The 11,994-nt window shown below is 42.7% G+C and overlaps 2 protein-coding genes across 2 annotated transcripts; one reads left to right on the plus strand and one right to left on the minus strand.

The window, feature by feature from the left end:
- The first annotated feature begins 1,470 nt into the window (after nt 1-1,470).
- On the plus strand, nt 1,471-6,139 carry styx (serine/threonine/tyrosine interacting protein). Its single transcript, XM_080458471.1, has 11 exons — nt 1,471-1,672; nt 1,986-2,018; nt 2,652-2,705; nt 2,832-2,929; nt 3,013-3,073; nt 3,287-3,323; nt 3,404-3,443; nt 4,115-4,165; nt 4,383-4,455; nt 5,074-5,167; nt 5,556-6,139. Exons 1-11 carry the CDS (start codon nt 1,613-1,615, stop codon nt 5,627-5,629), a joined length of 675 nt encoding a protein of 224 aa, XP_080314597.1. The 5' UTR covers nt 1,471-1,612; the 3' UTR covers nt 5,630-6,139.
- Nucleotides 6,140-6,422: 283 nt separating this feature from the next.
- On the minus strand, nt 6,423-10,746 carry gnpnat1 (glucosamine-phosphate N-acetyltransferase 1). The gene is made up of 6 exons (XM_080458110.1): nt 10,568-10,746; nt 8,764-8,948; nt 8,485-8,547; nt 8,203-8,330; nt 7,920-7,981; nt 6,423-7,798 (listed from the first exon to the last, which is right to left on the minus strand). Exons 2-6 carry the CDS (start codon nt 8,915-8,917, stop codon nt 7,651-7,653), a joined length of 555 nt encoding a protein of 184 aa, XP_080314236.1. The 5' UTR covers nt 8,918-8,948; nt 10,568-10,746; the 3' UTR covers nt 6,423-7,650.
- Between the last annotated feature and the right edge of the window lie 1,248 nt (nt 10,747-11,994).

The raw sequence follows: 11,994 nt of genomic DNA on the forward strand, positions 1-11,994 counted from the left end.
TTTTTCATTTTGAATTGTTCAATTCATTCATATCAATTCATAATTCATTGATAGACGTTATGAACATCAGTGCACATCCGCATGCCAAAACAACACGTCACAAAACACTGTTTTCAGCATCCTACAAGGTTCAGTTCAATTCCAAAAACAAATACATGTCAGTAGTCTTTTGCAGCACTGTTACTTTAATGAGCATCCAAAGTTTTTTGGCCAATAAGTTTATTCTTTAACAAAAAAAAGTCCCTGGATAACATCAACATTTGTTTACAAAAAAAAAAAACTGTTGTTTTCCAAGAAATGCACTTTTAATTTAGTAAATATCTTGTGCAGGTAAATATAATTGAATCCCAATTAAATGTGATGGCCTAGAAGTTAGAAAAGTATGGCTCGTATTTTAAACCCAGGTGAGGTAAGATGGTTAACCACTTCGATGCCATGCAGCCACTTGACTCTATTAGTTTTAAATAAAGCATTGCACAAAATCTTGAGGGGGAAAAAATACTTTTGATTTAAGAGCATGACTAGTCATCAAATGTATATCCAGAATGGTCTTCTGGTGTACTGAAGCAGGGTTGGACTCACACTGGTTACAAGTAAGAAATGATACAATTTCAAGTAATATTTATTAATACTGACCATCTATTCTCTTTCCAGCTCATGTAAAATGTCAGTATAAAATTTTCGTGTTTTTGCAACTTGAACAAATGACTGCATGGCTATGTCTCAAACATTACATTACATAGCATTGATATTATTTTCATCCTTATTTTTGACGAAGAATCTGTATCTGTGTCGTCTGTCTGCGTTGTTTTTTTTTTTTTAATGTTTTAAGACAAACAACAATTGTCGTTATGATAATTATTACTGTTTTCTGCTCCCAGTAGTAGTGGGCAGATTGATCAAAATATTGATAATATCAATACCTATGTTGGTATTGATGTCAAATGATACCAGTGTAATGAGGTCAATACTTAATTTCAGTTTTTCTCCTGCATGCAGCCTGAACACTCCCTGAAAAACATTGTTTGTTCTAATTTGTTCTGAAGGGATAGTTTTGTTTATTTCTATTTTACAATGTGTGTGAAAAAAAATTGTTACTGTTGTTTGAACAACGTTTTTTATTCTGATAAAGTTTTTCTGTTTACCTATAAACTGTTCCAAAATCCTGTTCTGGGTTTTAACTAATTAATAAACCAAAGGGAAAATACCTAAAGGTCATGAAAATTCATCCAGATTTAGAAATTTGATGATGCATTAGCCTCGAATATTAAAAAAGTATCGGTATCGGCGATACCGACCCTGTATTTACTTGCTATCGGATCGATACCAGATCTTGCAGTATCGCACACCACCTCATCCACCTCGGTGCTTCCTGAACTCAGCGCGAGACGTCGCCCTCGCTCTCCTTCCCTCCCATCCCTTGAACGCAACGCGCCCGCCCGCCTGCCATCTGCCGCGGCGTCACGTGACACATCTGTCAGGGGACAGCATGGCGGACATGCATGTGGAGACTCAAAACAAATCGCAACGATCGTCCAGCTAACCCCGCCGCGAGATACCATCCAGACCGCGCGTCGAGCCGGGCCAGGCGGCGTCCGCAGCAGCCAGCAGGATGGACGACGAGCTCAAGCTGCAATTCCCGTCGCTGCCCGCGACCAAGGAGGACCTTCTGGTGAGGCTGAGTCCGAGCTGCTAACCCCGAGCTAACCTCCCCTCCAGCCGCGCTGCCTGCCTGCGAATCGCGCGCTCGAGGAGGGATTCCTCCTCCGTCCGGCCCGAACACACGTTCCGCGACCAGCCGCGATGCTGACGGCAGAATCTCCTCACCGTCTCTCTCTCCGTGCGGTTCCGTTTTTTACCGGCCGGGGCGGAGTAGCTCGTTAGCATTAGCCACGTTTGTACACAAAGTTAACAGGCGTCCTCTCCTCTGCGTTCACGTGAACATGGATCAGTCGTTCACCTCACTTTCCCTTCCTCTCTTTCAGGACTGGGCTTATCCGATGAGGAGAGACATGCAGGTGTGTGAAACCAAGCCCGTCTTTTGTCTGCGGTGGTTTCCGTGGTCAAACGGCTCCGTCAGGATTCCTCACCACAAACCTGCGGAGCTTATTCTCTCTCATTCAGTGAGACAACTGCTCTTTAATGCTCGTCTCAGAATCGTTCAGATGTTTTATGAAAATAGTGAAATAAATGTAATGCCTGCATTGATCCATCAAACATTCGGTGATTATAAATAATTATGCTGAGAATAGCTTATTGGAAGGAGGCTTTGTATGTTAGATGTATTAACTGACCATACAGTTGGAGCAGGGCAACCGGAAGTTGTACTTTGGTATAAATCACCAATACTTGTTTGACCATTTGATATGACGAAATTGAATATTAAATTACACTAAATCTTATTAGCGGTCATCAAAGGTGAGAACTAATCAGATTCCCCATTATTCTTCAGGAATGGTGTTATTGGTGTGTCGCCGTGTGACACGGCGAGGTTGTGTTACTGGTTGATGAAACGCTGCTTCACTTCCATGCGTCCTCATAAACCCGTGGCTGCTGCCTCCTCCGGAGTAAAGCCACATATTAGATTGGAGATGATGAATTGTTCCTGGCTGTGCCGTTTAACGGCGTTGCTCTGCTCCCTCTCTGTCCAGGAGATTCTGCCGGGACTGTTTTTAGGTCCCTACTCTGCCGCAATGAAAAGCAAGGTAGGTCTTGCTGAAGCTCCCCGCAGCAATAAGAGAAACAAGAAGGAAAAATAATCATTTTTTTTACTCTCACCTCCCTCGTCACACTGCTCTCTTTTTTTTTTCTTTCCTCTTCTTTCCTCTTAGCTGCCAATTCTTGAGAAACACGGCATAACGCACATCGTGTGCGTCCGCCAAGACATCGAAGCCAATTTTATCAAACCTAATTTCCCTCATACGTTTAGGTGAGTAGAGAAGGCGCCGTGAGGGAGCGCGCTGCGCCGCCGCGTCTCTGGTCACTCCTTTCATCCAGTGCTCTCTCCCGCAGATATCTTGTGTTAGACATCGCTGACAATCCAGTGGAAAACATAATCCGCTTCTTTCCTACGGTGAGTCCCGCCAACTGTCCCGGCGTGGTCAAACGTTAATGTGATGAAGATTTCAAAAAAAAAAAACAACAAAAACCTTTTACGATTAAAATCAACACACGAAGCTGAGCAGCCGCAACACGCGCCGATTAAAAGTCTCCATATCTCACCGCCATCGTTCAGCTTTTCACCTCCTGCGTAAAGTTCCCCCCCCTGACCTTTTCTTCTTCGCAGACTAAAGAATTTATTGACGGCTGCTTAGCAACGGAAGGTGAGGATCTCCAGATTTCGCTCTTCATGGCCGCAAAGTGACGAGGCAGGCAAAAACAATCTCTTGTCCGTGTCTTTCAGGAAAGGTACTCATTCATGGTAATGCAGGGATATCCAGAAGGTGAGACTTTGTTTGTTTGTATATCATCCAAACATTGTGTGAGCCTGCTTCCCTCAGCCGCTTAAAGCAGTGAAACTATTGTTCACGTTCTTTATTTTGTTGAATGATTCTGAACACTGACAGCAGGGGACCCGGGAACGTTTGGTGATTTTTAAATACATTAAAGTAAACAAGCTTTCTGAACTTCACTGATTTAGTACCTCGGGTGTGAAGGAGAAAACGGGAGAGCGGTTCACTGTGATGCAGCGAAAAATGTCAACTCACAGCTTCCTGTTTAAATAAAGCTGCTCGGGATTGAAGGAGGATTGGTGAAGTTATATGACGTTTGCCCGCGATGCGCTTATTTAACAGGACGTGATACTTTAACGTGTTTGTTGTTTCAGTACTCTTGTTTATAAACGGAGGCTGAAAAGAACAAAGCTGTGAGGAATAAAACGAGGCGTGCGATTGTTTGGACGAACGGGCTGGTTTCCTACACAATAAAAGCTGTTGGTGACCGATAGCCACGGGAACCTCTGCCTCCTACCCCGACCTTCCCTCGGAGGACACAGCGTGCTCTGTAATTGGTCTCCGTACCGGAACCATCTGGACTTAAGTTCAACCTGGACGCAAAAGAGCAACAGAAACCCGTGACGCATCCTGATGCTGATTACTTCCTGTGTTTCTTTCAGTGCTGCCTTAGTGATTGCATACCTGATGGAAACGTTTGGAATGAAATACAGGTGAGCTCCTCCTCCTCCGGGCAGCCGGAGTCACTGGTGACGTAGGTTTTCATTTCTTATAAGCCTGATATCGGCATCAATACACAATCGTATCCAACAAGGTTTCTGCAGGTTCAATTATTGAGAGAATATGGAGCTGTTCCATTCAGCAGAGCTGTGTGAGGCAGCTCTAACACCCCTCACCCTACCCCCCCACCCCCCCTTGTTGCCTCTGTAGGGATGCATTCAGCCACGTCCAGGAGAGGAGGTTCTGCATCAACCCCAACGTGGGCTTTGTGCATCAGTTACAGGTAAACCTCGACCAAAGCCTTCAGTTCTGCTGGGATATCACACTTTTCCTACTAATTAAACAAGTGATGGGACGGTGCTGTGTCGGTCTTTAAACGGTTACGTGTCAGTACTTCTTGCAAAATGAATCTATTTACTAACAAAGTAATGTGAGCTGTAGGATGTTTGGTAACAGAAGTGAAGGGTGGCACCATCTTACAAACTCACCGGTTTTCCATCTTCTGGCTGTGACTCTGCAGGTTGTTTACGTGTCTTTAGTAGGCGCATAACGTCTCTACAGTTTACAGGCTGTTGGTAGGAAGCCTGTCAACATCAATAAGAGATCTAATCTGTCCACAGCTACTGCGCTGTGGGCGCTGCGATTCAAATTGCACTTTGATCTTGAATGTGAAATAGTGACTCCAGTGAAGAGACGTTTAACATTTACCTGTATGACTTCATCACTACTCTCGTGTGGCAGAGCTTCATCAAGTCGTTAATTCAACATGTGATAAAAACTGACCAGTAAAGAGGGTCGGGTGTGACTAAAAAGATCAAAACATTACAAATTGATGACCCCAAGAAGGACACTGTAAGCCGTACACTTCGCTTGTCATTTCCTTTTGGTGTTTGTTCCCCAGGAATATGAAGCAATCTACCTAGCCAAATTGACCATTAAGATGATGTCACCAGTGCAGTTGGGCAGGTCGTTTTCGGTCCAAGCTGGGATGCCAGGTTTGTACAGGTTTTCAGCATTGCTTTTTCAAATTCTGGTCCAACTGCCACGGCTCCTACGTGAGCTCCCTCTAGTGGCAAGTGGAGAAATGTCATGCATATTGAATATTACATTGAGAATAGTAGAACGTTGAAATATGAGTTTCATGTCATGGTTTTGGTCCTGTCATCACCCTGCACTTTTGTTTTGAAGCCCCCTCCATATGAGGCCTCGACTCCCTAACGTCTCTTAAAGCACAAACCAACCAGACCTGAATGTTTTGAATTTCACCCCGAATAAACGATCGCTTCTACCTCTTGTGACTGGAAACGTCTTCGCGCGGCAGGAGGGGCTTTGTCGTGTTGCAGTTGAATCACTTTGTCCTTTTCATCTGTTTTCCCCAAACAGGAAGCCGCAAACGCACCCTGGAGGAGGACGAGGATTTCGGAGCAATGCAGGTCACAGCAGCACAGAACGGCTGAGCGTCGCCGGCGTTTGGCTGCGTGGCACAGTGCACTCGTTTGTCTTTGTTACATTTTTAATGGGATTAAAAATGTAAATATTTGAACTTTTTGTAGGGGGGGAGGGAGGGAGGGAGGCCACCCATGTCTGAGACATGGGGTACTGACGCGGGGGGGTGGGGAGGGAGCGGGGCAAGTTTCATAACTCCTTTTGTTTCTTTCTTGAGCTGTATGCACTGATGGGAGGTTTTTTGCAGTTTTATAGTATTTAAAGCATTTTTGCATTTGCAGCGGGACAGTATTGCAATAATGCACTTTCAATACTTGAATTTGTGTAGACGTGCAGAAGAGAGGGGTAGTTGGCAAAAGGGAAAAAAGCCAAGATATCGCCCAGCGGAGGACACGAGAAGAGGAATAGCTGTTGCCTTTATTTTGGACGTGATAGGAGTATGGACTAACAGCAGGCTTAATGTGTTTCAGTAAAGAATGAATGAAAACTCACAGCTTAATAAAAATAAGTCCTAAGTTGGTTTCAAGCCGTCTGTTTTTGTTTTTTTTTGTCCAATTCTGCATACTTTGATTAGAGCATTGGTGGAGTTTTACACTGAAACATTCACTGAAACGCAGGTTGAATCTCGGCGTCGGGAGGATGATGTTTCCCAGTGTGATTTATTTTATTTCAAAGGGGCCGGTAAAAACGTAAGTACAGATATTATTCAAACATTTTTAGAACTGAATGGGAGGCAATGAAATTCAACCTCCCATGAATTGAAATGATTCGCTGCGATAGTAATTGATGAAATGTGCCGGGGTTGGTTCAGTGTTTCAAAAACATTTATTGGAAGATTTCACATGTTGCCTCGAACAGATCGGTGGAACCTCATGCAAACTCACAATTGTGAAAACATGTCTGTGTTCAGTGCAATTTGTAGCTATTTATTTGAGAAGCTTTTCAGCCAGATGCATTCGAGGATTGGGGAAAAAGCAGCATCCTGGAACTCCTTGGCACTTTTCGGACCACATATCAGGAATGGCTGCGTTACCGTTGTCGTTTTTGAAGCGCTTCAGCAAATCCCATTGAGCAAACTTGCTTCTGTCGTGGAACTACGAACCAAAGAAAGACTAGAGATCGTAGAATCTTTTATTTCACTATTAACATGTAGAAATAAATTACATTAAATATGTCCCCGGTTCTCCAAAATAACAATTATAAAACTGAACTACAAAAGCTTGAATAATTTACAGAAGGAATATTGTGAATCCCGTCACCCTTTACAAAATGCTTCAGTCTGAATCTCATCAGCCAAACAAATTATTAGACTGAAAAGTCGAGACGAGAGTTCCTTTCCACCGCTTCACAGTCGCAAGAAAAGTTAATAACAGTTTAAGTTCTTCATGTTTTGTTCTCTTCAAAACTTCGTTACAGGTTATGAATCAACCCGACAGTACGGGAACCAAAAGGCCTGCTTGAGACTGGGAAACTGTACCGGGCAAGAAGATGGAAAAATAAACCCGAAAACGGGACAAAAAGTAGTGTTTAAGGACGAGGAAAGAAAAACCAGCCGCTTCTCTTTGGCAACAGACCTGCAAAATAAACATGGCCCATAATCTTCCCTTAATTCTTCCAGCATGTTTGCTTTTGTGACCTTAAATCTGCTCTGCTCGGATGACGTACTTGGGAATATAAGTCAGTCAAGTCTTCCTTTACCGCACAGCTTTTATGAGTTGGCGTTGACTCATCAGTGACATTTCCTTCATGGGGTGAATGGGAGGATAATGACAGGAGTCCACCCTGGTGAGGGAGCCATAATTACCACAGGGGCGGGACACGTGTCATGTGGACTCGACTGTGTTGAAATCGGGGTGAGCGTTCAGGGACAATCCGACTGTGTCACAACCGTAAACACGCCCACTGGCAGCTTTCCCGGCTCGTAAGCTGCTCATTGCAAGTGCTGATGTCTGCAAGCGGACGAAAAAGGATGGTCCGAACCCACGTGGGGGGAAAAAAAAAAAAAAAAAAAAACCTGGTTTAAAGCTGATCTTCAGTCAAAGAATCGACACTGCATGTACTTCTCGTCCGAGGCGGCGTAGCCAAACTTTTCGTAGAAAGCCACATTTTTGGGTGCACATTCCAGCGTGATCTTATAGCAGTTTAGTTTTTTGCTGAGAAGAGTAAGAGTTGACACTAACCTACAGGGCAAAAGAAAAGATAAAGATACTTGTAAACCAACAGGCAGCACAAATCTCCGGACGCTTCTTTAAAACGTCTCAACTAGAACCGACGGGCTGAACTACTGGAAGGTCTACTCACAGTTTCCCCAGCTGCTTCCCTCTGCACACGTCACTGACTACGACCTCCTCCACCCGGCCTCTCTGCAAACAGCAGGACACACAGCAGCTCTTCAACTCACCCAGGTTCAAGAACGATAGAAACACGGGGTCAGAGTAACTTCTGTTTGCGGGGGCAAATCTAGATGAATATTTATCCGGTCTTATCACAACTACTCCATTATGAAGTAACTTTTTATGGCATTGGTGTTAATAAAAATGCTCATTAAAAGGTTCACCCTACACTACGGAGGAGTGTCTTATACCTTGGCACAGGAGTGGATGAATTTCTGCTCAGTGATCAGTGTGGCCGTGGCCACAATCTGTCCCAGAGTCGTATCCTCCACCACCACCACAAAGTAGTCTCCGGTCCGCTTCATGTGCTCGAAATTCTCTGGGAGTCACCAGGACAAAGAAGGAGTTCAAGATTTACGGATACTTTGGGGACCAGGGGATTTTCTTTGAATTTTTGTTCGTAGGGAAAGTTTTTTTTTTTTTTTTTTTTTTTTTTTTTTTTAGTTATTATGAATAAATGAGGCATAACTTACTTGCAAACTGCTCTGCTGTGACGTCCCCCGTATGGGTGAGCTGAGATAAAACCTTGAAAAATCCTAGATGACAAAAAAAAAAAAAAAAAAAGGAGAAAGAGACACAAGATTAAACCCAACTTTTGAAATAGTTTACCGTTTCAGCAGGCGGCTGAAAGGTGCACGCATGCACCCTGGATTTGGCCTGATGACCCTATAGCAGCATAAACAGGGGACCAGTACCTGTCGTGTCATTTCGAGCAGCACACATCCGGGTGTGAAATACGCCACTCCACTCACCTCTGTTGAAATCTGCGCTGCAGAGCGGCCGGAGCAGCAGGCCGTCTCCGGGGCTGCTCGGGGAGATGGGGGGAGAGAAGAGGACGGTGTTGCTGGTCCAGTCGAGGTCCTGAAGCAGAGAGGGCTCAAAAAGTGGAGACTCATCCAGCAGCATCCTGCGCTCTCGGGAGGCCAAGAAACGGATCCTAAAAGTACAACAGGCCACATGTAAATCCAGCCGGCCTGGACCTGCCTGGGTGTGTTTGTTCTGGGAGGCGAAGAACTTTGATCAGACGATTAGAGCTCCAGCGGGTGAAACGCTTCAGAACTTCCAATACAGATACAATGACACGTGCACAATAAGGAAATTTGTTTTTTTTCAGTTTCCCCATAAAGGCGTGGCAATAAAAGAGTCACAACTATAATAAAATGTCCTCATTCATCCATCTTCTGTACCAAACAACCAAATGCAACACGAAGCAGCACGTCTCAACTCATTTAAGCTCATAGGCAAGTAGTTCACAACAACATTTATCAGATACTGACGAGGCAAATGCACAATTATATATATATATATATATATATCAACCAGGACACATTTCCCTTAATTATTTTATCAAAGTATTTCTGATGAATAGTTTTGTTTGTTTGTTTGCCTTTGATAATCTGTGTTGTCTCTTGGAGATTTTAAATTCATCACGTAGAGCAGCACCAACGAAACCCCAATGTGTGAGGTAACAACTGCTAGATCCGGTAGCCAGAGTGTTAGACACAACCAATACTATAAGAATAAGAATAAGAATAAGAATAAGAATAAGAATAAGAATGGCAAATAATGTGGAAAAATATGACCAGTTAAGATGTACGTTTAGATTTTGGGGAGGATAAAGAAAATGAAATTAACATCATGTTTTGCTCCTTTCACATTATATTCGATGATAAACATGGCAAAGTTTGTCGACTCTAAACAGAAGCCTGGAGTTCTCAAGAAGTCATCTTTAAGCTTTTTGCACTTTAGATTGTAGGACACCAAAATGCAGATGGTACAAAACAGAAGTATAACTATTGACAGGTCTTCAAGAAGGTTTGTCCACGTAGGAAAATCATATTAATGACTTTAAAAGCACTAAAGTAAAACAAAGTCTTAAATGTTTTACAATAATATTGTTAAATGTATTTCACAAGTATTTTCAGGAGGGTAATTCAAAGGTTTAAACATCCAAACCACACACGTTTTTTAGGGTTTGTCAAGCCAGCTGGTATGTGAATGGGCACACACCCACAAGGAAAATGACTTTAATGCAATGAAGTAATATTATTGTTACAGAGATTACTGTCTAATCCAGGACAGGACTCAGGATGTGAAACATGAGATGCTGGTCCGTCCCACTTCAGTCTATTCACAGAGCAAGGCCAACTGACACCTTTATATTTAGTGTCTTTAAGGCACTTTGAATCTAGCCTCAGCAATAATAATAAAGACATGGCAATAAATCACAAGCACAGCCGCAGACCACGTCCCGCTCAGTAATAAGCGAGTGAATGGATTGTTTGATTATTATTGGGCAACTGGGAAGGACACGTCAGTAAAACTCGATTAACTCAGGGGTATTACACCTTCCTCAAGATTTAGGTCAACGAAATAGCAACAGATGTCAACAGTCATGCTGTATTAACTTTAAATAGTCGCATAGTAAAGAGAGAAACGAGAAAATAAACGAAGGGTTAAATATGACTTCAGTCAAACATGTTCGGCTCCACAGAGCTCGAGCTTGTAACGTGGAGCTGTCACGAGCTCAAACTGTGATCTACAGTGAAGACTTACCGGTTTAAAAGGTCCAACTACGATCCTACAACGACCTGAAATCGCCTAAAAGTGACACTTTCTACTAGATTCCACCGGGCTGAATGAACATCGTTACCGGGAGCTTTCCTCCGCCTCGCTTCCGCCTGGCACGAGCCCTCCTGGATGACGTGGCACTGCACCGACGTCACGACACCGACGCAGCTGGCGCGGCGTAGTGACGTTCGCGAGACCAACGTGGCGACATGTAAACAAAACATCTAAGTTTAATAAATGAGCTTTTTATCAGATATTTTAGGTTTGCGAGGGTGTAAATGTATAAAACTGGATTCTGGATTATACTGTAATATTCTCCATCGTTGTTCTTCTGTTCAATTAAAAGAAAGGAACATGAACACAGCTGACTAATCTTGTGAAACTGTCTCGTCAATCTTATGTACCCTCTTTCCAGAGTCCCATACACATTTCTGTGCCTCACACATGAATGCAAATACACATTTTAGAATAAAGTTTTCCCAAGTTTGTTTTCCCATCATCCTTTTTTCCAACTTTAGCGTTGATCATAAAATCAATTCCACCATCCTTTTCAGAATTTCCCCCATTAAATGCCGGTTGTTGTTTTGTTATAAAAAAATGAATAAAAAGATAAATAATTACAAAAAAAAATTCACACTTTAACAAGCTTCAAGGGATTTATTTTTCCCCCCAGCAGCTGCCAATAAAATGTTTCTTTAGTCTTTTAATTGAGTGATAAAGTGACCTTGAACAAAACATAATTTCCTTCTGTAAAAAGCGTGGTCTTGTGTGTGTCAGCCGGTTTCATCTAATGTTTGGATTAGTGATGTGGGAACACTGTCTATCAGCAATGGATGCATATTTTGTCTGGACCAGGGATCTCACACTCCAGCAGAGCTGTGCGGCCCTGCTGGCACCACGATCTCTTTGGAGGAGCACTGTACTGTTTAAGTACATTGTTAAATATGTACAGTAATTGAAGCTGACCAGATGTGACAGTCTTTTGATCATGATTTCCTCATAATATAAATAATCAAGAAAAAAATTAGATACATAATTTTTTGTTTAGTTCAAATAGTTTCAAAAACATCTATTTTCTTCTCCTTGTGTTATCTATTCTTCTGCTGTTACCTCGTTTTGGCCACAGTTGCAATGTTTGTGTCACTTCAATTGAACAACAAATTGTTATATTAGTTATGGGGAAGATCAAACTACAGCCAAATTCCATAGGATTCAATTGCTGGTTTTAAAACACACCACCACACAAAAACAAAGAAATGAGCTTGCAGGGTTGAGAAAATAGGCACTTTTCTTTAAAAAAAAAAAATGTTCATGAAGTTTGAGGAGGAACAGCAATGCTGAAAATGGAGAGACATTTCTTACTTTGTGATTATAAATAAGCTCAAGAAAATTTGTTCTGAAGGTTCCCAGCA

This window comes from Lipophrys pholis (assembly GCF_963383615.2).
Source record: "Lipophrys pholis genome assembly, chromosome: 2".
Taxonomy (NCBI): Eukaryota; Metazoa; Chordata; class Actinopteri; order Blenniiformes; family Blenniidae; genus Lipophrys; species Lipophrys pholis.